General features: G+C 40.2%; 1 protein-coding gene across 9 annotated transcripts in view; it reads left to right on the top strand.

Moving 5' to 3' along the window:
- Positions 1-26,337, top strand: part of NEDD4L (NEDD4 like E3 ubiquitin protein ligase) — a 135,830-nt gene that overhangs the window by 89,207 nt on the left and 20,286 nt on the right. For 4 of the 9 annotated variants that reach the window (XM_051642208.1, XM_051642207.1, XM_051642201.1 and 1 more), the window contains 14 exons: positions 5,118-5,168; positions 10,540-10,601; positions 10,706-10,808; positions 11,446-11,612; positions 12,697-12,829; positions 13,838-14,014; positions 15,382-15,456; positions 17,243-17,302; positions 19,700-19,831; positions 20,296-20,415; positions 22,337-22,534; positions 23,828-23,905; positions 25,909-25,963; positions 26,053-26,109. In XM_051642208.1, coding sequence (XP_051498168.1) covers positions 5,118-5,168; positions 10,540-10,601; positions 10,706-10,808; positions 11,446-11,612; positions 12,697-12,829; positions 13,838-14,014; positions 15,382-15,456; positions 17,243-17,302; positions 19,700-19,831; positions 20,296-20,415; positions 22,337-22,534; positions 23,828-23,905; positions 25,909-25,963; positions 26,053-26,109 — 1,468 coding nt within the window. The remainder of the gene's footprint in view (positions 1-5,117; positions 5,169-10,539; positions 10,602-10,705; positions 10,809-11,445; positions 11,613-12,696; positions 12,830-13,837; positions 14,015-15,381; positions 15,457-17,242; positions 17,303-19,699; positions 19,832-20,295; positions 20,416-22,336; positions 22,535-23,827; positions 23,906-25,908; positions 25,964-26,052; positions 26,110-26,337) is intronic. The other 5 variants (XM_051642209.1, XM_051642202.1, XM_051642210.1 and 2 more) reach the window with 3 other exon arrangements.

Genomic DNA, 26,337 nt, shown 5'->3' with positions numbered 1-26,337 from the left:
TTTAAGTCAGAAATCTGGGAACATCATGATCAACTGAAAATGCCAAGGGAATCATAGGTGGGTGGAGTGTTATTGCCCAACCTGGTGTTTGACCAGGGAACCAAAACATCTCTGAAAGCATCTGTGGGATTGTTGGTAACCACAGCTGGTCAGGACTTATCTCCACAGCACAGGGGTGTCAACACACAGCAATGTGGATTCTGTTGAATCTTTTACATTTTTTCCTTTTTGCATCTTCCCAGTCTCTCTGTCCACACTCCATGTCATGTACAATTGTTGCTGAGGGCAACCCACATCACCTTTCGACACAGTTCAGTGGGACCATTTGTGATCCTTCCCAACTCGTCTGTCCTGCCCCTCCTGCCTCTGTGCTGTGCCATCCATCCTCCCCAGTTATGCCAGTGAAATTATTAAGTGTCACTTAATGAACTACACCAAGCTATTAATGTTCTGTCTTTAAAGCCAGCTTAGTGTTTTGATCTAGTTCATGCAAGCACAATGGGAGGTGCAAGATCCTATGGTGCCAGGGAGGAAAGAAACAGAAAGCATGGGGTCAGGAGTGACTTGGTCTGCTTTTGTCACTAAATGCTGATTGAAAAGGTTGTTAATAGGAATGTCATTGCATGGATTGGAACTCCTACATCAATCAATGCTTTATCTAAATTATTTTCTTCTGTTTACTTAGTAAATGACTGAAGGCAGCAGTTGGCAGGTGCTCACAGGATCATGTGAACACCTCAGTGCACTGTACCTCAGTGCACTGTGTCACAGTCCTGCCTGTGTGGATTCCATAACATCAGTGTGCTGGAGGTGCAACATCTCAGGTGGTAGTTGGTAAACCACTCCAGGCATCCTGTCTGCTGGCTTTTTAGATTCATGCCACTGACATGATGTCATTGGCATGGAAATACAGTCTTAAGGGTGAGCTGTGCATTTGGCAAAGTTAAGTACATATTGATCAAGTTTTGCTGCAGTGTCAAAGTGCCTTTTTTTTTCTGCTGTTTGGGCATAGTAAAAATTTCAGGCACTTTCAGAAGTTTGTGCTGTGTTACTTGTGGTCAGCTTTAACAATGTGGTATATTGTTCTGGTTTTAAAGGAGGAAGGTTTTTAGAAGTGCAGGACCTAGGGCCACTGAGACAGCTGTCAGTGGAAGTGCATCTCGGGGTCAGAAGATGCAACCAGATTTCACCAATTGGACCTAATACTACACTGCAGAATTAAAGTCTTTGCTTGGGAGGAGAATTGTTTGTATTGAGTGTGTGTTTGTCTACACATACAAGATTTTGTCATACTGTTTTTCTGTTGATTAGGATTTCTTTGCTTTTCAAGCTTCTCTAGGACATCTCAATGGAATGATGATGTGCTAAGTCACCATCTGGGAGCTGTCTGCTCCCAGACGTTAACTGGAAATATATATGAATAATCATAATGAAAATGCAACGTTAAAATAAAAACATAAACCAGAATGTAAGGAAGTACTAGGGGAGGAGGGCTTTCATTGATACATGCTTATCTAGAATCTCACACATCCTAATTAGTTTTATGGTTTTACTTGGAATTTCCTCCTCCTTAGAGCTGCTTTATCTGTGTGACTCCTTCTCAAAAATATTAGTATGTCTTTCTGTTCTGGAATCATATTAGGACACTTTTTGAATCATTGTCTTTCTGAATTTGGGATTATTCTGTAATTTTGTTTTAAAAATAGCTGATCGTTATTAAAAGGGTCTCTAACAGCTTAACTGTTAACTATAGACTCATTCCCTTCTAAAAAACAACAAATGTTTGAAATTAAGATCAATATCACGTCACAATCTGTCTTTTTTAAGGTTTCCCGTTTTGTGTCAGTGCCAAGTAAAACTGAGGTGCATGTCTACCATCCCAAGGTTCAGCTGAATTTTCATGAGTTTTGCCTAGGTGCTGATGGATGCTTTCCTTTTGATACTCTTCACTAGAGTAAGAGCTTTTGGGTGGTGTAACTTCATCCCAGGCTTTTCTTACTGGCTTTGCATCTTGGATGTATATCAAGTTGCAGGCTAATTTTTATATGCTCTTGGCTTGTGAGTGTCACCTCTACATCTCACATACTGAACACCAATTTCCTGCTGAAAGGTGTTTGGCACAAATTAGAATTTTTGGGGGGTTTAAAACTTTTGGAGTCACTAATTACCAATAACACTCAGAAGTGTTTTCTCATGCTGTTGCTTTTAATGATAGATATCTTCCAATCTTGATCTTTAGTGATATGCCTTCAATGACAGATATCTTCTAATCTTGATTATACTGATACCACAGGTAAAATACAGATAAACTCTACTGCATAATAAAATTTTACAGACACGTACTCTGTTCTAAATCTTTTTTAAACTACTATGTGGTTTTTTTCTTTCTGCACTTATTACTTATGCTGCTTGGTTTTATCCTCCTTGATTGTACATCTCTCCTTTTCTGTATTACCTTTCTAAATTGAATGGAAAGTTAGGTGCCTGAACTTTGCCACTCCTACAGCTCCCACCAACGGGACCTGATTCTGAGCCTCACTTCCTTCTGGGAGGGAAGAGTAACAATGAGTATGCAAGTGTGAAGTCTAGTGGAACAGTTCCTTAGCACAGAGCCTGTGAGTGCTGTGCTGAAGAGGAAGCAATTTGTTTACCTTGCAGTTTCCTGATGGTTTTTGGGAGGTGGGATGGGGGGGTTGGAGGCATCAAGGAAGAAGTGACACATTCTTTAGTTGCTGGTTTTCCTCAGCTTCTCCTACCCTTGCTCTGGCTGGCTGGCATGTTGAGTGGTTGGTAGTGAAATACTTCCTCCTGTTGGCTCCCCCGCTGCAGCTTCAGTCCTTCCTGCACAGTGGGTGCACACGTCTGTGCAGGCTTTTGGGGCCTGCACTTGTGAGGTTTGGATACTAGAATGGGTGGTTAATTGTTTTCTGCTTGGGACTTTGAGGGCCTGTGTTGAGTGGTTGTTGTACTGCAGTTTATTAAACTTGCTCCTCACCATTTCAGCAGCTGTTTGGGTTACTGAATTTTTTGTATGGTTTTTTGAGGTGAGTGATATTCCGAGATTGGTTTAACTTGCCAGTTGAACTGAAACATGTAACGTTAGATTATATTTTATGTAGAATTTACTCATTTGAGTATTGAAGCAGGAGGGTCTCCTTTATTTCCGTTGTGTTGGATGTCACTTAAAGCACTTAAAGCTGGATGGGTTCTGCGAAGCTCCATGGGTTAACGTCCTTCTTTCCATTGTAATTTGCTGGCTGAGATGTTGTCTATGCTTGGGAGTCAGTGACAGTGACCAGGTGTCACTGTAGTGTCTGTGTTGATGTCATGGGTAACTCTCAAAAATCCAGTCTACAGAATAGCTAACATGCCTGCTGTGTTTGAGTGCACAGAAGAGGAATTAAAGGTTTCCTGCATTAGTACTGATTTTCTACAAGATCAGTGTGAAAATAAGCTAGGTGGTTGGACAGATGTGGGTTTCATAAATAGACAGGATGTCTTTGTCTCTGCCAAAAAATAGAAGCTATTACCTTTCATTTTGAGAGAGGTAGCAGGAAAATGGGACAGTATCTAAAGGCAGGAGATTTTGCATTCTTTGTAAAATTCAATAAATACCAGATTTAAAACATAATACTTATTTACTGACACAGATAGCCATGAGCTTTTTTGTTACTTTCGAATATCATTATTCTGAAGTGGGCTTTTGTTCTCCTTTAATTCCAAATTAAAATGGATAATGAGGAATACTTATCAGTTTGGGATGTGGCATGCAAAATAAAAATAAACCTTTCTGGGAGCTTACTCTTTACCAAGCAGACTGGCTCATCTTCTCATGGGCTATCTTCTCTTCAGAAGTAAATGTACTAAACCAACCAAACAAAACCTTATGGCAAGTGGTTTTTTGAGCAGAGAATAACATAACTTTGTAAAATTGCTCTGGAGTGTTAAGGACTAAGTTGGAAATTCTGAGATAGCTTCTGTTATACTTTGGATTTGCACAGGACTGTTCCAAAGCCTCTACGACATGCCTGTCCCCTCCCTGCCGGGCCCTCAGAGAGGCCACGTTGCAGAGAGCACAGAACAGATGCTGAGAGGACAAGGACATCTGAGCAGGGGTTGGCCCCTGCAAAGGCAATGCAGCCTGGTGGTTTTGTTGTCCCTTTTGGTCCTTCCCAGGCCATGCCATGGTGCAGGACCTTGCTGAGATGCTCCATGCACACGAGGTGGCCCAGCACACAGGCAGGGTCCTGCTGGCCCCACTGCAGGCAGCCCTGGGGAGGGGAGGCCAGGGCAGGGCTGCTCGGGGCTCTTGGAGGGGAGCTCGGGTTTTCTGACAACTCCAGCTGCTCATTAAGGCTTTCTCATAAACCTGAAACAATAGAACCAACTAACAAAACCAATGAAGGTTTTGCTTGCAGCTGCTGTCCCTTTCCAGTGAACCAACTTTTTCTCCTGTTTACTGCTTAAAAGAATTAAATCACTGCTTACCTTCATGTCACATGGAGGCCTGCAGGGCAAAATGTTCTAAAATGCTAAATATTAAGATACTAACCACCTCGTAAATATTTTTTCTTATAAATATATTTGTATAGTCAAGGTTTGGATACAGCTGCAGTTTTCCAGGAACCTCAGTACTGGTGCAGATGACCACATTCCTGCTAGGAGTAGCTAAGGAAGTAATGGGTTCTACTCCCTTCCCTGTCAGATGTACATATGAGGTGTTCTTTAAAAGAAGTACTCAACAAGGTTTGACATGAACCTTTCAACAACATGGAGAACAGTTATTGCACTCTGCTTTTTGATGCATATGGAGGCTAATTCATGGAAAGTGCAGATTATTACTTGGTGCTTTGAATTATGCATAGGTTGGCAGAGGAAACCATTTCACCAATACTAACAAGAAGCCATTTTGGACTGTCACAGAAAATGCTCTGCTGAAATAGATTAATTACAACGAATCATTTGCAACTATAAAGGGGCGGAAAGCAGTAATTGCTAAAGTAATGGTCCTCTATCATCTTTATTGTTGCTTCATTGTGACTAGATTAATATTTATCATTTTTTGCTTTTCTGATGCAAAATTGCTCATTTTTCTGCCTTTTTTGTCTATTTGACAGACTAGAGACGACTTCCTGGGCCAAGTGGATGTGCCACTCAGTCACCTCCCGGTAAGCACTGCTTTTGTCTCAGCCTGCTCTTCTTTGTCATCACCAGATGGGAAAAATGCCGATGTTATGTAGGATTCATTTCCAAAAGTAGTCCAGTTATATTTTTGTAAAGCAAGTATTCCCAGCACAGCCTGAGATGCTTAAAGAAAAATGTTACGGACAGCAAAGCCCCGTCATGCACAGGCACTGGGAGAAGTGGTTCCCTTTGCAGGGACAAGGAAGACAGTTGTTCTCTGGTATCTGTTACATTTCTCAGCACCCAGGATTTGTTTCTCATCCTGATTCTTTCTTAAAATCCTCATCTGGTCCGAGGCAGCTGATGAAGGACCTGTGGCCGATAGACTGGGTGTTTCTCACCTACTGTTGGTGATTGTTGTCCTGTTCACCTTCTGGCTGCTTCCTTTTCACCATTCTTCCTCACGATTAGAAGTTGTATTCTCCCCTGGCAAACTCCATGAAAAAATTACATTTTGGGGGCCCAACTTATTTGATTTTCTGTCTAAGTACCATGCTGTTAAGGTCATGGAGTAGTAGTTCTGCCTGGGGAAGCAGGACAGACATTTTGATGTTCCTTCAAACCCTGTAAAGCCAATAACCACAGGCTGAAACCAGAAGAACTGCTGAACCCTCATGACAGCTTCTTAAGAAGTTACCAAAATCCAGTTCTGAAAATGTTAGAAAGTTGCTGATCTTCATAGGAAATAGGAGTAATTTATCATTTTTATTGCGGATCAAAATGAGGCTTATCTGCAGGACTCATGTAAAAATGGAACAGTGAGATATTCGTGACTGCCACGGCACATACAATGTCTAATGTTAGACATCGACATTAGGCATTCTTGATACTCATAATGATTACACAAGCTGTGATATTGTCAGAGCATACATTATAGCTTTTAATATGCATACATATAAATTTTAATGTCTATATGTGTATAAATAGATTTTCTTTCTGTAAGCGACATGTAGGTACCTGTTGCCATTCCTGTGTGATAGGGAAGTGTATTTTGGGTGCTTTTCCAATTTTTAACAGCTTAAATACATTATATGCAAAGAAATATAAATCAAATAACTTAGAAAAGCTGGTATTTTAAGAGGCTTTTCTATTTTTAAAAAAGTTGGGTTAATGCCTGCTTTCAGTGTCATTTATTTACAGATGTTTTCTGCAACACCAAACATACCGTTGTGTAGGTACCTCAGGGGAGACTCTTACAGTCAGGCACTGCTGCCTGCAAGGTTGCAACTCACACTGTTGTTGGAAGTGGTAAGATAGGGATGTGTCCTGCTGTTTTGCACCAGGCTTGCATGGGAAGGGTTGCACATCCATGGTCAGAGAAATCCTGGTGCAGAAAACCAGGTGGTATAGATCAGCCCAGTTAAGCTTCAGTGCTTCAGCAAATGCAAGGGACACCAAAAGTCTGGCAGAACTATGTGGTGTATTCTTCATTTTAGCTAAAAAGAATATGTTTCTTTTGGTAGCACTAAGAGTTCTAATAGGAAATAATTAAAAATAACTGACATAGAGCTTGAATCATTTTATTATCAACAATGAAATACCCAAGGTGTTTGATTTGGTAGTGGTAATGTTTCCTCTATTTGTTTTTCTTTCTTAATCAATGGAGGGGTTCTAAGTGTAGAGCTTGTTCTGTAATTCTGTAAAGCTCCAGTACTTCCTGACAGCCTGGATTCCAAAAAGGTACAGTCTAAATTAAGTGGAAGTTCTATTTACTGTATAATCAAGGGTGGAGTTTGCCTCCTTTAATTCTATGAGCATAGAACTGAGATAGCACTGGCTGTGAATTATGATGGGAAATTCCATCTTCAGGTCTTTATATAGGGTTCCTATCATCTGTCCGTGGAAGGATGCTCAACACTCCGAGCCTGGTGGATGCTGCCCTAAGTGTAATCCTAGACCAGACAGGACAGTAGTAGAGTTGTTACTGACTCCAGAGCCTTCGAGCTTTCACTGCCAGACTTTTGCTCTGAAAAGTCTAAGGCAGTGAGAAGTCTGGGGCTCTGCTTTCAGTTGTTGGGCTCTCATCGAATCTGTGTCTTTAGGAACTTGCTGGAAAGGCTGAAGACCTTGTGCTGGGCTCTGGGTTCTGTAGGGATCCTGTAGTGAAAAAGACAAATAGCAAAAAAACATGTTTTTGAAGTGACATTTAATGAGGAATTCTTTTACTCAGAGCCTGCTGTCAGAGGTGAAGTGGTGGGACACAGAAGGTCCATACGACATGCAAATTGTATGAAGCTTGAAGTTAACCTACATTTGTGCCCACAGCAGATTAAGTTTCTACCTGGCTGAGGAAACTTCCTCTGCATGATGCCAGGCATATGGCTGTATTCTCACCAGCCCAGGCTGCAAAAGCCTCAGTCAAAATGACTGTCAAAGACAAGTGAAAATGAATTACTTGTTTCAGGGGTAGGTTTGCTTCAGGTCCAGTTTTTCAGTGTTGCTGTATGGCCTTTGTTTCTTTTCATTAGTGGACAAAAATCTAAAATGAACTTGGCAGAAAATGTTTGTGCCAAAAAAAGTGTTAATTTTGCATTTTAGTGTTCATATTGTGTTTTACCCCATGCTTCAAAGTTGAGTTCAATCACTGGCCAAAGAAGGGAAGATAAAAGGTCACAAAAAGGATGAACCACTGCAGTTGTTTTTAATCTTATTTGTAAATATTAAAAAACACACTTTCTGCTTCACAAAATGCTCTAGTAAATTCTACATCTATACATGTATAAGTATTTATACAGTGATTGCTTTATGCTTTGTGTGTTTTCTGATATGATACAATGTTTTGGAAGACTAAAATTGCAGTTAATATTTTTAAATGCTGTACATGTTGATCTTACTTGCTTGAACTTGGAGGGCAGGTTTTTTTCTGAGTGGGCAACCCAGGGACTGGTAGAAGTCACTGAAAATATTTACATCACAATAAGGTGTCAGATTTAGTATGACTGTGGCTATTTGTACTTGCATTTGACATCTTCCTACTGATGGATGGTACCATACGAGGAACATGCCTGGTTAATTACTTTCACCGTGATGCTGATTTAGATATGTCTGTTGTGGTTGATCTTGAGTCATAATGCTGCTGTTGTTGGCTTATAAACTGTAAGAGTTGAAAAATGTGATGGAACCATCAGAAAAGTATTCTGCTGAAAAATGCATCATTCCATTCTCCTGTGAGCTCCTGACTGCTCCCCTGTTAAGCTGCATGTGCTCTGTAGCCTGAGGAAGTTAAAATTGTGAGGGGTGTGTTTGTGCATGCCTGTTTTGCAGAGTCAGGTAGTATTTTAAGTAGCTTTTTCATAAATGTTATTTTTAATAATTAAAAATCATCAGTAAGATTTGCAGTGGAGCTGTAGACATGTCACAGTTTCTGTGAGACGTTTTGAGGTCTTAGCAGCTTTTGTTTTCCTTCTGTATTCTGCAGGAAGAGAACAGCTCTCCTCACTGGGGAGTTAGGTCGAACATGACCATTCATATCTCTTCCCAGTTCATATTTGAGTGGAATGCTAAATTTTCCAAATAAGTCTTCCAGTGTCTTTACATAGAAAATACAAGATTCTAAGATTAACTGGATCAGCTACTTAACTGCCACTGAAGAATGAAATTAATTATGCTAAAATGATGAAACATGCAGTCCAGAACTTCCCATTTCCTTCAAGGCTCAAGAGAAGTTGAATGTGATTCCTGTACAAAATCCTTCCTCACCCTCCATCTTCACAGAAAATTTCTTCAGCTCTAGAAGCCACTTTTTTCCCAAAAAATTTACTCTGAGAAAACTCCCAGTATGTATCTCAGCACATTCTTTGCAGAGCTGTAACATAGCAGTGTCTCCACAGGATGCTCTCCTACCTGCCCATGGGTGTGTTCTCAAGCTCTGGTATAATTAGTTCTTTGTTTGCTTATTAAGGCATGTGTGCTAATTTGATGCTCAGGGGAACATACTGTATATCTTTCTGTTCTAATCTGTATTTTCCTCATTCATTCTTCCAGTACCTTAATAGGAGACATCATGGTGTATTTATTGACAAATGTTTGCTTTCTCATCCTAGCTGTACTGCTGCTTTGCTCATCAAAAGCCTTCTTTTCTCTAATACTATACAAATACTATGTACAAAATCTGTTTTAAATATAGAGCATCTTATTTTCTGTACATTACTGACAGCTGAGAAGCAACTTCCTGTTGCTCTGGTTAAAATCTGCCATCTCTGGAAAAACAGGAACTCTGTCCCACAGGTTGAGTGGACACTCAGTGCAGGATACCAGTTCAGTTAGTGGAAAGGAAGTCTGTGTGGTATTGGATATAATACCTGAGATAATGAGTTAGGACTGATCAACAAAGCTTTTAATAAATAACAGTCTGGTAGTTAGATTATTCTCTGTTTAAAAAGGTTTAGTTAAAGAACCAGACTCGAGAAGTGTTCTTGCTTGTAGGGCTAGGGCTGGGAAGGGATTTACAGATATACTGTCATTTTTTTAGTGGATGGCAGATGGGTGCAACACTGAGAAGTACCCACTGACTTTGTGCTCATTTTGAGAAAGTTGGGAGTTAATCTGAGGTACCAGATCTCAATTAGGACTGGAGTGTGAGCCATAATGTGCGTACTCTTCCAGTGTGACACGGTTCATCTTCCCATTTTGTCAGACCAAATTGTACCATTGATTGAAGTGCCCCAAGCAAACAACAGATTAAGTATGTATACACATTTCTGGTGCTCTTTTGCTTGTCATTTTTAAATTCCTTTTTGTACCTGTAGCATCTGTGTTCTCACAGACATAAGGAATGTAATGTATTTGATAAGAAAGCTGAAATTCTCACTTAATAGGAAGTTCCAAAGATTAAAGGCTTTATAAAACATACAAATAAATGGATATCAGAATACGTAACTGGTCAGCCTGATAATATTATTTATTTACATCACAAAAGATTATAACAGTCTTAATGCTTTTTTAAAGTTTTAAATGCTTTGAAATAAAAAATGAAAGCCAGCTGAGGAGGAGCTTTCATTGCTATCTAATGTGCAGAAAAAATAGTGCTTTGAATAGGTGCAGCCTTCTCTGACACTGCTGTTGGGTAACTGGAACACGTTGAAAGGGGATTGTTTAGTTGGCCTTTTTCACCTTCTTATGGATTGTGGATGCTGTTCACACTCCAAAAGGAGAGTTGGTGCAGCCCATCACTGGTGTTTGCAGTGACACCTCGTGGACAGCCTGGCAACACCCTGAGAGAGCCCAACCTGCCAGAACTTTGAAATTTAAAATCTTCTCTAGCATTTCTACTGCCTCGGTGATGTGAATGTTCTTTAAATGTCTCTGTACTTGTGGGCAAGCCCTTTAATTTGACATTTTCTTAAATGCTTATAGACTGAAGACCCAGCCATGGAAAGGCCATACACATTTAAGGATTTCCTTCTGAGACCAAGAAGGTGAGGGGAAGGACCCTTGTATTTTGAAACATTTCTTTCTTCAAGGTTTGTTATTTGCAAGTATTTAAGGATTGTTGAATGAAATGTGCCTCCTTGTCTTCTAGCCACAAATCTCGTGTAAAGGGTTTCTTGAGACTAAAGATGGCTTACATGCCTAAAAATGGTGGGCAAGAGGAAGACAACAGTGATCAAAGGGATGACTCTGAGGTAAGGCTTGATGCTTCTGGAAGCATTCAGGTTATTAGAGATTCAAGTATAATTGCAGAAGAAGTTGTACCTTGACAGATAAACCCTGGTAGCAGTGTTGTTAGCAGCTTACTCTCCTCTGCACTGCCAGCTTTTTTTTTTTCTTTTTCTTGTTTTTTTAACTGTAACCTGGTGTTTTCTCAACTATTTCAAAATACTTCAGCTGCCACAGAGAATTCTAGTCTTCTGGCTCTGTGAGCAAGTAGAAGTGGAAGTCATGCCAAGTAGAAGATTTTGGGAAGTCTATGCAAGTGATTTCTAGACATAATGTTCTCTATTAGGTACCTCTTCTTCAGAGGTGATTGAAAAATAGGTGTTCTGACCTTTTTCTTTAGTTCCTTGGCAGCGCCGACTTTGCTCATGCAAGCACAGCAGGTTGAATGACTTCTCAGCAGACTTACCAGCCAGCATCCATTTTAAGAATTAGTTGCAGTGAGGGCTGGGAGAGTGAATGTCAGCCCAGGTTTGCCTTACTGGCAGTGGGCAGCAGTCACCCGCACCTGGGGAATGCACCTGTACACTAATGTAAGCAGCAATGAATTAACTCCTTTTTAACTTTAAAATGTTTAAATTTGATTCTTTTTCCTTCATTCCTAAGCACGGGTGGGATGTGGTTGATTCCAATGACTCTGCGTCTCAACGTCAGGAGGAGTTACCACCTCCTCCACTGCCCCCTGGGTGGGAAGAAAAGGTGGACAACCTGGGAAGGACTTACTATGTCAACCACAACAACAGGACCACTCAGTGGCACCGACCCAGCCTGATGTAAGTGGCAGTGCAGGGCATGGTTCTGTGGATGTGTGCAAAGTTATCAAGAAGGGGGATTTTTTTCCAACAAACACAACCATTTTGAATTTACAAACTTGAGGCTGGAAAAGTCTTATGCAAGACCTTCCCAAAGCAGTTTATAAAGGCACTTTTCAGTAACAAATTTATCATGATTTTGGTGCTGTATTACTACCTGAAACTACACTTTATCAATGGAAACGTTTTCACAGATGTGCTGGTAAATTGAGCACCAAACTCTGGGTATCTTCAGTAGAAAAGGGAACACTATTTTTTTTAAGATCCCTTTTTTTTTTTTTTCCCCAGCAAATCACATCTACATACATGCGTTCTGGGAAGTTCTAGGAAATCTGAAGGGGTGGGAGGGAAGTCAGTGCATTAACAATGTACCTTAGAGTACTGGGTGACAGGTGTGGAATTTTTCAGTAAGTAATATTAACAGGAATAAATCACTTTTATTCTAGAGACTGTTGTAAAGGTAAGGAAAAAATTCAACTCTGAAGTTTTAATTAAGTTAAACTAATTAACTGTGATCCTGATTATTATTCAGTGTACAGACTGCATTACCTATGTTCACTGCTTGTGCTAGTGTGGAGTTCCTCTGCAGGCCTTCATTGTTTCTTACAGTTAGGTTTATAAAGCTGTGGCAAGCTGAGATATTAAAATGTATAACTGATAATGTTAAGCCTTACACTGAAATCATGTATTAGTTAAACATCTTGCATTATTTTTATGTAGTGACTATTCTGCTGCTGCTGGTTATGCCAACAGTACTGGTTATTCTTTCTTGAATGTTCATCATCACAGCCAAGTTGCAGCACATGCCTTGTCCTTTCGTAGGGACTCTGTCCTCCTTGGCTGCTCTGTCCTACTCAGGTGGAAATTTCATTTTGTAGGTTTTGAACTATGTATTGTTGAACTATTTTTGAGCTATTTACTAAGCACTGTTTATTTTTTCAAGTAGATCTCATCAGCTACTCTCATACTGAAAGTAGGTGTTGTAGTTTCTCACTGGTTGTGTTCTGGTTCTCTCTCCCTCGCCGCGGTCGCTCCCCCTGCCCAGCGATGTGGGCTCGGACTCAGATAACAACATCAGACAGATAAACCAGGAGGCAGCCCACAGGAGGTTCCGCTCCCGCAGACACATCAGTGAGGATCTGGAACCAGAGCCAACAGAGACTGGAGACATTCCTGAGGTGAGCAGGGGTCTTGGCTTTAAGTGAACTGCACTCTGAGCTCCCTGGTGAGCTGGGCACCGTACCACACGCACTGCAGTGCGTTAACATGGTGATACCAGTGAGACACAAAATCCCAGACAGAGCTATACTCTCAAGGTCCCATGCATTTGTGGGTCACTGATAATGTATGTACAACATTAAACACTTGTAATTCCCAGCACTGATTGTTATATATATATGTTGAGAGAAACACTTTCCTGCTTTGAGAACTGTGAAGTAAGTTATCAAAAGAAGGGAAACATACTGGCTGGAACTGCCATGGAGGTCAGTTTCCTTCAGTGTCTTGATTTTGAGGAAAGAGAAGTTGTTGTTTTTTCCGCAAAATATTTGGTCTTAGAGTTCTGAGATCATAAGAATCAGGGTGAGTGTTTAATTTACAGCTAGACTAAATAAATGAAATTTGGTGTTTGTAGGCCATTCATCTTTAAGGTATATTTTGTTATGTGAATCACAGACAAAATACTTTGTGAAAGCTAGTTTTGGTTCACTACATGTTATTCAAAGTAACCAACAGATTGCTGAAGCATTGTTGTGCTTATCACCTGTTAATATTTGATTTGCAGATACTAGTGAGTACTTTCTATTATGCATTATATCCTAAATTAAATCTAACAGGTGTTTCTTACAAGTTTTTAGTAAGACTGCAGAATTTGTTACACTTTGAATTAAATTTCAACTGGGATTTATTTACCAAGAGATCTTTTTCATGCAGCTTTTCATCTACATAATTTTCTGTGTTGAATCATAAAGCACTGTGTAACCATCACAATGTTGAAGTCAACATGAAAACCACTTTTCCTGTGACCACTGCCCAGTTTGCGTGCTCTAGGGATTGGTTTGTTGTGTAATGTTAAGGCTGATGATAGTGCCATGTTTGCAGCAGTGAGGTGGTCACAGAGAAGGCAAAGGGAGGGAAGACACGTTTGTCTTTATGAATTGTTAATGTAGTTTCTTCTCTTTTGTTAGCCGTGGGAAACCATTTCAGAGGAGGCAAGTGCAAGTGGAGATTCCTTGAGCTTGTCGTTGCCACCTCCTCCTGCCTCTCCGGTGTCCCGCACCAGTCCTCAGGAGCTGTCTGAGGAGCTGAGCAGAAGACTTCAGATCACTCCAGATTCCAACGGGGAACAACTCGGTTCTTTGGTTGTACGTGACACGCTGCTCTGTCTGCATAAACCCCACTGCTGTAACACTGGGAATCATTTACGTGGGTGTGCAGTGGTTGCTGCTCTAGGAAAACCTGAACGTGCAGTTAAAAGTATCTTCCAAACAATGCATCATCCTTTCACCATGGAGCAAACTCCCTTAAAAACAGAATTCCTCAGATTAGATAAAATACTCTGTGTGAATTTAGCTGCAGACTGTGCTGCTGTTAAACTTAGAGTGAGACAAAACATGTAACACTAGAGAGTATCAAGCTAAGAATTTCTGAAGGAAAGAGGAAAAATCTGCCTAGTAAATTTGGTATATTCTAATGTCCTTTGGGGGGGGTATTGTTTATATTATATTTCTAGGAGTTCTGATGATCATCCCAACATAAAGTTAGTTTGGTTTGTATGACATTTCTGGATCAACTCCAGCCAGCAAACTTCTGAGCACTTCTTTGCCATTTGCTAAACAGGAAACTTTAAAGCTGTTCTTAATGTTATTATTGAAGTGTAAGAGAAGGATCATGTACTGAGATTCAAACTTGGAGGTTTCTTAAGATGATGATTTTAACAGATTATCATATTAATATGATCATCTTATCAGATGATCTCAGCAAGGCTCCCACTGTGGCTTTAATCCCAGTGAGAGTTCTGCAGAATTTGCTGCTTTTACAGCCCCAGGTTCAGCACGTCATAGACAGGAGAGCCCCATCACCACCCCTGTGTGGCACTGGCAGTCCCTCCTGTGGCACTGGCAGTCCCTCCTGTGGCACTGGCCTCCTCTCGTGCCTCTCTGCAAGTCACAAGCACAGAGCTCCACTGGTGCAGTGGGACGGGTGTAGAAAGTTGTAGCTCCAGCCTGTTGATTTTCCAAGGGCTGCAATTGCCAGTATCCAGACCAAAGTTCTACATTTTCCTCATACTGCTTGTGCTCCCTGCAGGTTCTCTAAAATGTCTTCCAAATATATTTGAAAATAGTTTTTGAAGAGTTCCACGGCATTTTCATATCCCATTATGTCTTTAGTCTTCCCCTTTACTGCTGATTCCACAACTGTTAATTTTCCTACATGTTTTCCCAGATGGAATGGCCTATCCTCTTAGATTAAGCCAATAAAACATTGGGATGCTAAAGATGAGTACAGGATCCAATATTTTCCTTTTCTTACTTAATCTGAAAGGGTAGAATGCTGGGAGTTTAGATTTTTCATTGCTTGTCACATTTCTGTAGAAGTATTAAAACTACAGACACTGCAACATAAATACTATTTTTAGGAGTTTCAATTAAATGGGAGAAAAGTAAAATTACTGAATAAAACCCTATGTTTTAAGACACCTTAAAGACATCTGTCTTTTTTTCTTTTCCAGCAAAGAGACCCTTCTTCAAGATTAAGGTCTTGCAGTGTCACAGACGCAGTTGCTGAGCAGTCTCAACTATCTCTGGTAAACTAAAGCTAACTTCTCTTTCTTTTTGTTTGAACCTTCTCTGATTCTGAACAATATCTTTTCTTAGCTCAGTTCTAGTCAGATACAGATCAGTAACCAAATCAGTAATCAGTATAGGCATGTGACTATCCTAGGTAGTAACAAGATACCAAATATCATCATGGTCAGCAACTAAAATGAGTTCATTCATGAGAAGGAAAAACATGTTGAGACTAAGAGCACAGTCACACTAACTTCAGTTGTCTAGCACAGACATGTAGTTTACTGAACTCTAGACCCTGTAGTCAGTGGAGAGAGAATCCTCCAAAGGGTGTTTCCAGCTGGGGTAGGAGAGGGCAGCAGCACTATCCATACTTGGAACTGTAGCAGCCACAGGACTCCCCTATCAGGTGTATTTTTGTGTCACATAAATTGATAGTACTTACACTATCTACATCTGTGTAACATTTAAAAGAATTGGGGCTTTACCTAGTTGTAGTTAAAAGGGACTTTTTTGTGATAGTCCTCATGCAACACAACTGAATGGAACTGCATGTTCTAGTTTTTTAATGAGTGATTTAGGTAAGCAGCTTCTTCTGCAATTTTATCAAAGCAGGTTTTTCAAATGGGAAAAGGTACAAAGATGTGTCTTAAAAAAAAAAATATTCTCTTTCACCTCATAAACGTGCCCACCTTTGATCCAATTGGTAGAAGGTTCTACATATCTTGTCCCACAACCCAAGCAGGTGTTAGGTTGCTTAAAAAAATAATTTGGAAATCTGAACAGCTTTACTCAAAAGCATATTTTGCACAATCCTATTTTAAATTTCTAGGATTTTTTTCCTCATTTTTTTATTAGAAATATATTGCATAGGAGTCTACAAATTGCATATTTGTATATCTTTTTAATGGTGTTACTGAGTCAATAGCAGAGTATATGAATAAGTTTATTACTAAGGCTGATGGCTCTGCTTGCTCTTTCTCTTGCAGTTGTGCAGACATTTAGAGTGACCATAGTGTTTTTCTCTCAATTTAATCTTTTCACATGTTCCAGAAGTTGTTTGTCTACATGTGCTGCTTATGGGTGCATGTAACATGTTGTTCTGCTGCTTTATTCCATAGCTCTTCATGGGGCCTGGGTTTCTTTAACTGGTCAGGTTGGGACTGGTGCTGTGCCTGTCACTTCATCATTGTAGAACACTCACTTCTTTAGCAAGTGTTCCAAACAGAATTGAAGGCAGTGCTCTAAACCAAGGATGACAGCTGATCTTAACTACATTTAAGTCTTACTAAGCTAATGATACTTTATCTTCTAGCAACTAAATACATGTTTTCTCTTTAAATACAGTGCTCTTCTTGAATGTATTAGTCCTTGCTGAAAATTCACAGTATCATCTTTTTCATCTGACTTCCGTGCACTCATTGATGACCAGAATGTATCCATTTTGTTTTCAAATACCATGTTTCTGGGCAGAACATGCAAAATTTGTTGGGGAGAGAAAAAAAAAATCACATTGCATTTAGAATAACAGTTGTTGTTATTATTAGTGATACTGAAAGTATAGAATTGGATACAAGACCTCTTAAAAGTCATTCCCTTGGTGGTTTTTGTATGAGATCCTGACTTGGTTATCAATGATTGATGAATCCATCTTTTTTGCTATCATCTTAAGCATTATTTACATCTAATTGCTCTTTCAATAAATTTGTCTGTCTGTGATTCCTTACTCCTAAAGATGTAGCAGTAATCTGTGACCTTCATCACTAAAGATACTTATCTGTAACATTAATTGTCATTTAACAGCAGAGTGGTCCATCTAGGAGAGCTCGTTCTTCAACTGTGACAGGTGGTGAGGAGCCAACGGTAATAATATCTTTATCAAGCATTATCTCTAAATAATTCGTGGGTAGATTTAGGTTTTGTACAATAAGGAACTTCTTTGCAGGGAGCAGCAGTGTGTAGAGTGAAATACAGCCTCGGAATCCAGAGTTGTGGTGCTATTGTTTCACAGTTTCTCAAAGCCCTGCAGTTTCACTCGAACACCAGCACGTTTCATGCCATGGATTTGCCACTGGGCTTTTAGCAAAGCTAAGGAAACACCTTAGGCTTCTGAGAAATGCAAGACACACCACCTCATTCTTTAAAAACTGATCCTGAAAGAATCAGGGCTTAGAGACACCAAATCAGCACCCAAGTAGCTGTGCTTTTAGCCTCTCTCTTCCCTTGCTCTCCTTTAGACTCACCAATTTTAATTCTTCAAGTTGATCTTGAGAACTGTGAAGGCACAGTGATATATCATATAGGTCTTATTTAATGCCAGTGTTCAAGTTGTTCAGCAGTCCAAGACTGAAGTTTTACTTTGATCATCCAGTAAAATTCTGGAAGTGCTTTTCTGAAAGTGTAATGCAAGGAAAATGGATTTAACTTTTGTGGGACTTTGTCAAAAACAATTCATTTTTTTTAACCTGATTAAATGTCAGTCTGAAGCAATTTATTTCTTGGAAATAATTTGCAATAGCTATCATAAATAGCTTTTATAAATAGATGTGCTCCTAGGTGATTTGTTTGAGGAAAAGAAATATATTATTTAGCTAATTAATTAAATTAATTTAAATTGGTATGTTTCCTATTTTATGTCATGATGTTAGATCTTAATTTGGGTGTTGATGCACCATTCTGTAATACTGTCTATATTTACTGGGCTTTGAATGTTAGGGTGTTAGAGAGCAGAAGTTTTGCCTTTCTGCCTGCTGTGCTGCAGCATTTAAACCTGGAATTCTTTAAGGACCAGTAAATTCATGTATTCCATCCATAACAGAAATGCTATAGACATTGCTACAGGGGAAGCTCTGATAAAAGCAGACTGCTAGATGAAGGCCTTTGGGTTCTTTTCTCAGCATTGGGAAGCTGCCTGTTTCTAAAGGAATTGGTGTTACTGATGAGGAATTACATCACTGCACAAATTGGTAAGACAGTGCAGTTCAAGGACTGTTCTTTACTCTTGGGTGATGAAGGCCTTTAGGTTTCATCATCCTTCTGCTGTCAAGGCAGATGTTTTGAGAGCCAAGCAATCTCTAGCATCATAGTCTCCTGATTATTAATATACGAGTGTGTATTTCAATGTGATTAATAATTAAATGCATATTGAGCCAAAGATACAGACCTAGATACTGAAAAGCACCTTGCACATGTCAAGCCTTTGATGCAGTTACGAATACAAGGGCTTCACTGGAGGACAGCAATGGTGTCCTGCAGAGTTTAGCAGTTTGCTTCTATCTGCTGTGGATAACAGCTTCCTGTCTCTCTCCAGCTCCTGGTGTTTACATCAAGGACTTAAGAAAACTTATCCTCAGAATCTCACTTTCATGTTTCCTTCACTGACAGCCAGGATACCTGTTCTTAATCCACTTTACAAGCAAGTGATGGCTTAAGAGGAGCCCCAAACTACCTCTGCCCTTTGTGCTACTATGCATTTTTTTCCTTCCTGTATGTCCCAGAAAAAAACATCAAATTGGTTTGTTTAAGCATTGAATATTTTCCTCACAGGAAGTACCTGAGGCAACACCAGCAACACACAATAACATGATTCTTGTGTTGAATAGTGACATAACTTGTTAAAGGAAAATTAGTGCCTTTGGTACCATTATAATTATCCATATATTTTCATTAGAATGTCTTTCTTGGGAACCTTTTTTATGCTAAAGTTGGGACTCCAGTTTAGATGAGTCTTCAGGACATCTAACCCTGAATGCAACATTTGTAACTATGACAAAATGGTTTGACTTCAGTTTATAAACCCACAATAGTTTCTTGCAACTGATTCAAGACACCCTGTGGTAAAGAACAGAACTTGGGAAATCTTGACACGTCTGCACCGGTACTTCAGTTCTTACTTATCCATACCAATAAAGAGAAAAAATCCACTTGAAAAAAAATAATGAAAACACAAAGTCTCGCTTTGTCATTATGTGTAACCTACAAATTAAGAAGTTTGAGGGGTATAAGCTTAGGAGTTTTCTGAACAAGGTACCTGAGCCTGTGCAGAAGTGATTATAAGGATCTGTTGTGAGAAATGATGCTTTGACTCAACGGCACACCCTCAGCTTGTGCTGAATGACACCAGACACCATCTTTTCCCGTGTGCTTGTTGTGTTTAAGTGTTGTAAGATAACAAATCCTTTTTTTTAAAAAAAAAAAGACTAACAAAATCTGTTTCAAAGCTCTGACAGAATAACAACCCAGTCCTGTTTCCCTGAGCAGCCTTCAGTGGCCTATGTCCACACCACCCCGGGCCTGCCCTCGGGCTGGGAGGAGAGGAAGGACGCCAAGGGCCGGACGTACTACGTGAACCACAACAACCGAACCACAACCTGGACACGGCCCATCATGCAGGTGAGGAGGCCTCCTGTGATGCTTCACTGAGACAGCAAGCACTGGACATGTTCTGAGTACCATCTCAGTTGAAGCAGCTCCTCAGAACTCTGAAATTTAAAAAAATAATAATAATCCCAAGCACTGTCATGACAACTCAGGATAATCATAAAGAACTGCAGTGGTTGGGTTTTTTGTGAATTTGTTGAACTATGTTAAGGTACAGATAAGGTTGCTACAATGGAAGGAATTGGCAGAGGTTCCTGTGGGATCATAAAAGGAGGCAAATGCAATCTTAGGATTGAATTTGAAAGTTGTGTTGATCTAGTAATGGTACCATACATTGCCTTCCCAATGGACTTAAATGCTTCATATTTAAGACAGTATATTTAATATTTGGTAGTAATAATTATATAATTTTTAAGTGTCCTATCTCTGGGTAACCTGTCTTTCTGACACTTAACTTGGTTTTGCTTCTGAAATAGCTTGCAGAAGATGGCATGGTTGGGACAACAGCAAACAGCAGCAACCACCTAAGTGAGCCCCAGATAAGGCGGCCTCGAAGCCTCAGTTCACCCACAGTGACTTTGTCTGCTCCACTAGAGGTGAGAAAGATCACTTGGCTCTGACTTCTCACTCTTGATTGAGTGTTCATTTCATTTCTAATTTTGCAACACAGACTCTTTTTCCCATTGCTGATTTTGCCCTAATATATTGTTATTTTCTTTAGCATTTGTCTGGACCTTTATATTGTACAACAGAATGGTCATTGAATTATCCATTTTATATTTGATAAGTTGGTTTGCTCAGCTAAAATGTAATCTGTGCATGCCTGAAACACTGGTTGTTGTGAGTCCCTTCAGGTGCTTTGATCAGAAATATTTTTTAAGTTGAAACTTTTATTTCGATGCTGATAACTTTGAAAACCTGCAATTGAGTTTGAAAAACCTTTGAATTAAGGTACTGAGTGCATGTTATATTCCTTGTCTTTCAAAAGGATATTTAATTTAAGTATCTTTAAAAGTAATTCAGAATACTGTTGAATTATGCTCACTGCAATGTGTCAGAAGAATAACTTAAGTGGCTTTTTATGGAATCAAAGACAATGTGTGTTTTGCTTCTCAAAGTGTGATCAAAGCTCTTGGATCAGTTAAATGTGGCTGTGTTGAGGAGAGTGAGTTCTGGTGAAGGGTCTGAAACTGGAGTTAGCTTCTCAGGGCAGTAACCTGTCCCATATCTGCAAAAACAGTGTTCTCTTCACTTCAGAATATTCAGCTAATCGGCTTGGTCATTAATTCGTTCCATGCCCAGAAACCATAGTGGGGCTGAAGAGCACAAATTTGACCTCTTAAACCCACCACCTTTGAGTTTATTTTAAAAACCCACAACAGCTGAAGAGTAGTCTTATTAATATTAAAATCTTAAAGGGATACAATCACAAGGAAAAAAAAAAGTTAAACTTTTTAGAAGTTACTGCTTTTGTTTAAATAGTTATTTTGTTGTTAAATGTTCATTGTGTAAAAGACACATGGAAAGCTTTTATTTCATGTGAGGTATTTTAAATGCTACTTTTGTAATCTTAACTGCACGTCCCACCCAAATGCAACTCAAAACAAGCCACAAATAAAGCTAGAATAATTTTATAAAAACAGATGTTGGTACTCAAAAATAGTAATTAAATGTAGACTAAGTCAGAGAATTGCCAAAATCAATGTGCATAGATTTGCTAAATCTTAATAATTAGCAGAACAAGATAAAACAAGCTGTTATCACATGTTAGCTAATGAGAGCCTGTTTTTGAGAGTAACTGAAAAGCACAAATGTAAACAGGATTTAAACAAAGGACTTCAGTCTTGTTTTCTGGTGGTGCTAGTCTGTATTTTCAAAGGTGAGCAAATCTGGATCAAATTTTTCAAGCTCTTCAGGCATCGAAAACATGCAGATTCCCAGTGAAATTAAAAAAAATAAACACATCAGGTAGCTTCTATTTTTAACCAAGGCACTGATCAGGGAATCAGTTTTGTGGCAGCGATCATTTATTAAAAAAAATTGCCCCCAATCTGTGATTGCAAACCTTCATTTATTTTAGCAATGTCCTAAATTCCTATGTAACTGTTTCATCTGAAGTTGCAGTTGAGAAATGCTTTGTCAGGTGGATAACATCACATCTGGGATAGTCTCTTGTAAGGTGGGATACACTGCCCCAGGACGCAGGAAGCTTTTAAATTTTCTTTCATACAATGAAATATTGACACGTTCAGGGCAGTTGCAGTAACATCTGTGATTGAATGTAAATACTGTGGACATGGTCAGTGCAGAGGGAGGTGATGAAGCAGTGTCCGTGACAGCAAAAGCTCAGTATGTTATAGGGAGCAGATCTGGGTGAAGTTAGTGCTGGGCAGTCAGTCCCAGCACTTCATTCTGTGTGAACTTCCTCCGGACTGAACACGTTGCAGTGGAACCACGTTTGTCTCTGCTCACAGCACTGAGTGATGCCTGACGGGTCAGTCTCTTCCCTCTCTTCAGGGCATGAAGGACTCCCCGGTGCGCAGGGCGGTGAAGGACACGCTGTCCAACCCCCAGTCCCCCCAGCCCTCACCCTACAACTCCCCCAAGCCCCAGCACAAGGTGGCCCAGAGCTTCCTGCCGCCCGGCTGGGAGATGCGGATCGCGCCCAACGGCCGCCCCTTCTTCATCGACCACAACACGAAAACCACCACCTGGGTAAGGGGCAGCCTGGGGGAGGGTCTCAAGCCATCAACGTTCAGATGTGTCTGTCTTTGTGCCCCCCCCTGCCCCCCGTTCTGTCGTGGCATTTGTCGTGCATGCAGGGGGGCCTCTGGCAGCCTCAGTGTCCATGACACGCTGCAGGAACCTCAGCAAACCCTCCAAGAAGCTGCTGTGATTGCAAGAGGCTGGGGGAGCTGGGTCCTGAAGGCAGTTCAGTGCTGCACCCAGAGAGGGGAACCTTCTGGTGCATGTCCTCTTAGATCCTGGTGCATGCAGTACTGTTCTGCATGGTGTATTTGACCTTTCTGTGCTTGACAAATCATTGCATACAAGTCCTGTCCTTTAAATTCCCCAACCTGGGAATTCAGAGGCATACAGTGCAACGGAGACTTGGGTTGTTCAGTTTGAGACTCTCCATAATTGTTTCGTATTCCGCTGTGACCAGCACTGTTTTTTTTTATTCTTCTAAGGTATCTCATCTTCTTCAGTTAGCAGAATCCATTGAATTACTTGGTTTATGTCATGATGATCCATTTTTCAATAATTCCACTATTTTGGTCAATAATTTAGAGAAATAAAATGACACTAGAAAAAAAAACATCAAAGGCAACCCAGCATTTCACATCACCTTTGAAATATGGGTTGCGCTTTAATTTGTTTGGCATCATCCAGGTTCCCAGTGACCACTGGTTACAAAACATATTTTTAATGGTGGTTCTTAGTGGTGTTCCTAGGTGGGGGAAGTATATGAGTGGAAATCTCAAGCCTTTTTTGTCTAGATTTTTTCTTCTGTGACCTATTTTACTTGCTCCTTTTTGCTTCATTTGGACATTGATGTAATAATACCTGTGCATTACTAAAAATGTAAGGAGCTTGTTTTCATCCTCTCTGTGGTAGGATGGCTTATTCCTCTGCTGTTTTTAAGAGCCAAAAATGTCCTTATTTATCCAAATGCCACTTAGGGCAGTGCACGTCTCCTGAGCACAGGGCAGGGTCTCAGCTGTGTCTCTGGGTGTAGCACACTTAATGTAGTCCAAAGCCTTACATCCCTTTAACTTACCCTTAACATTTAAAAAATCATTTCAGTATATAAATCCTAATAAAGCATGTGACACATCCAAAGACTAAATGTTCTATCATTTTTATAGGCTTTGTTTTAGTCTCAAAAAATAAGAATAAAATAACTATAATGTAGGAGGATTTCTTTTCCAGATAATTCTGTGTTTGACTTAGTATGTAGGTCTAAATTGATCTATTGGGTTTTACAGTTCCATATTTCTGTTACAGGAGGATCCACGACTGAAATTTCCAGTGCATTTGAGATCAAAAGCATCTCTGAACCCTAATGATTTGGGCCCTCTTCCTGTAAGTGACAATGTGTATGTACTGTAATGTATACCTGCTGTCTTCTGTGATCTGAGCTGTTGCTGCAGTCGTAGGTTGGATGTGGACACATAAGTTGCTGCCATCACTTTCCTGAAGATACTTAAGCTAGGATTATAGACAGCACCAAAAAGATTGATTGTTATCTGTGAATCAGTCAGGCTTTCTGAAGCCAGCCCCTAGTATTTCTGAAATGACTGCATGTTTCTGTGCTTACCTGAAGCTCTGAGCCTTGAAGAAACACCTTGGGTTTATATCTCTGTTCCTTTAGATAATTTCAGACTGCTTTAGGAGAAAATGGAGCAGGTTGTTCAGAGCAAGCTCTGTCATTGTACCAGCATGTCTTGGCATTCAGAAATCTAAATACATTTTGATTTTTCAAGGAAACTTCCATATTCTGCAGAGCAAATTATCATTTTAACATCAGAAGTTTTGTCAGTCTTGAAACCAAAGTATAATTTTGATGTACAGCCATGTCCACTACTGAGCTTTGCTTTGTTTTTAGAAGACTCCATCCTTGCTGACACAGGGGGGGGTCTGTGGAAGCTAAGGCTGTTGCCCTGCAGTGCTACTTCAGCTCAGAGCCTCATACACACTCAGGGTGCTTTTCAGAAATGGCAGCTGTGCTTGCAGCCCTGGGAACCTTACTGGCAGCAAACCACCCCTGGTGCTCCAGCAGGTATGACAGACAAGCTTTCTGCAACAGCTGTGCCAGCAGAAGGGGCTGCTGCCCACCCTACAGGACATGGCAGATTAAATTATTTTAGTTTGAACATCAAGTCTTTAATTGTGCTCATGTTCATTGGGCAGGGTTACAGTTTGCTCAGATGAACCCCTCTGCCAGCCCACCAAAATGAGCTCTGCTTTTGGGCAACAGTTGTGACAATTTCTGCCTTTGATGAGGGGCAATAACCTGTGACCACCTCTGGTCAGACATCCTCCTCTAGAACATCCTAAAACCTTACTGCCCTCATCTCAATTAGCAAAAAGTTTTGCCTTGTGTTAGGGCCAGTGTCTTGAACCACTGATGAGACGGAAAACTGCAGCTGAACATGTTCATTAGGGTGTGTTTCCTGGTTACACCTCAGCAGCAATGCCATTTGTCTCTAGGAAAGCAGCTGTGGAAGCAGTGGTTCTTTTGCAGCTCCACAGGTACATTGAGCTTGCATTAATCTGTGAGGACACTGCTTGGGCAGGAGGCCCTGCATGGGAGTAACTGAAGTTTGCAGTTTATTCTGCAATTGCAAGAGGTAAAACATACAGTGGAATCAGCCTGACATTGTCACTGCAAACATGTAATTAGTAACAGAGTTCAACTCCAGTTAATCCATTTTTGAGTGAGGCAAGAATGACTACGGAATTTAACAAGAGTTTCTCAAAAAAGCTTGACTTGAAATAATTCCTCCTCTGTGTTTGCTTTAGAGGCCTGAAGCTCCTGTGGAGCATTCAGGTGGATGGAGCTGCCAGACTGGGCAGCCCTGCACACACTCATGCCCTTTGCTGTCCTAGCTATAACTACACTCATCTGGAAGATGAGAAAAAGGAGTGGATAAAAAGGGCAGAATTGAGGACTAGGTTAGATGTTTCTGCCCCACTTTAAGGGGATCCTGGTCTGAGTACTTAAGAGTGAATAATCCACTTGTGTTTCAGAAATAGAAGCAGAAACTCAAACTGAACCAATGATGGACAATCTAGTCTTTGTTGTCATTTCCTCTTAGGAAGAAATGGGTATAAACCTTGATGCACAAACAAGTTTCCACTTCACGCTTAAATAAAGTATTGACTGTGTTGGCTCTAGTTACCTGTAGAAATAACCAGTTCTTCGAATCTTCTTGGGTTTTTGTCCTCGGCATAATTGTATCTGTGACCATTCTTTGTTTCCTACCTCACAAGCAATTTCAGTAGGTGTGGAAATGTATTGCTTCAAGCTGTGTGAGAGTGGTAGTATTTCACTTACTTTCTCTTTTTTTATTTCCCAATTCCAGCCTGGTTGGGAGGAAAGAATACACTTGGATGGAAGGACGTTTTATATAGACCATAGTAAGTAAGCACTCAGGTACAACAGCAAATAGAGAAAGGGAGGTGATAAGTATTGAAGTGAAAGCTTTATAATTTTACTCTTCATTTAGGAAGCCAGGTGTTGATATGTGGAGACATTGATACCAGAGACTTAGTGCCCTCGTACGGTACTGTATATTCACTGAAAGCTTGCTTTTAATTGGCTCATCAAGCTTTGTCCCTCTCTGACTTGTGAAGCATTAACATTTCTTCTTTGTGGTTTCTTTTGTTCTTGTTGATATTTTGGATTTGTTGTTGTTGTTGTTGATGATCCCATGGCTTATTTGCACTTAATAAATTAAAATATACACTAGGAATAGAAAATAAGATGAGAAAAGATCATATAGCCACAACTC

The sequence above is a fragment of the Apus apus genome, chromosome Z, assembly GCF_020740795.1.
Source record: "Apus apus isolate bApuApu2 chromosome Z, bApuApu2.pri.cur, whole genome shotgun sequence".
NCBI lineage: Eukaryota > Metazoa > Chordata > Aves > Apodiformes > Apodidae > Apus > Apus apus.
This window is presented reverse-complemented; position numbering and strand designations above follow the sequence as displayed.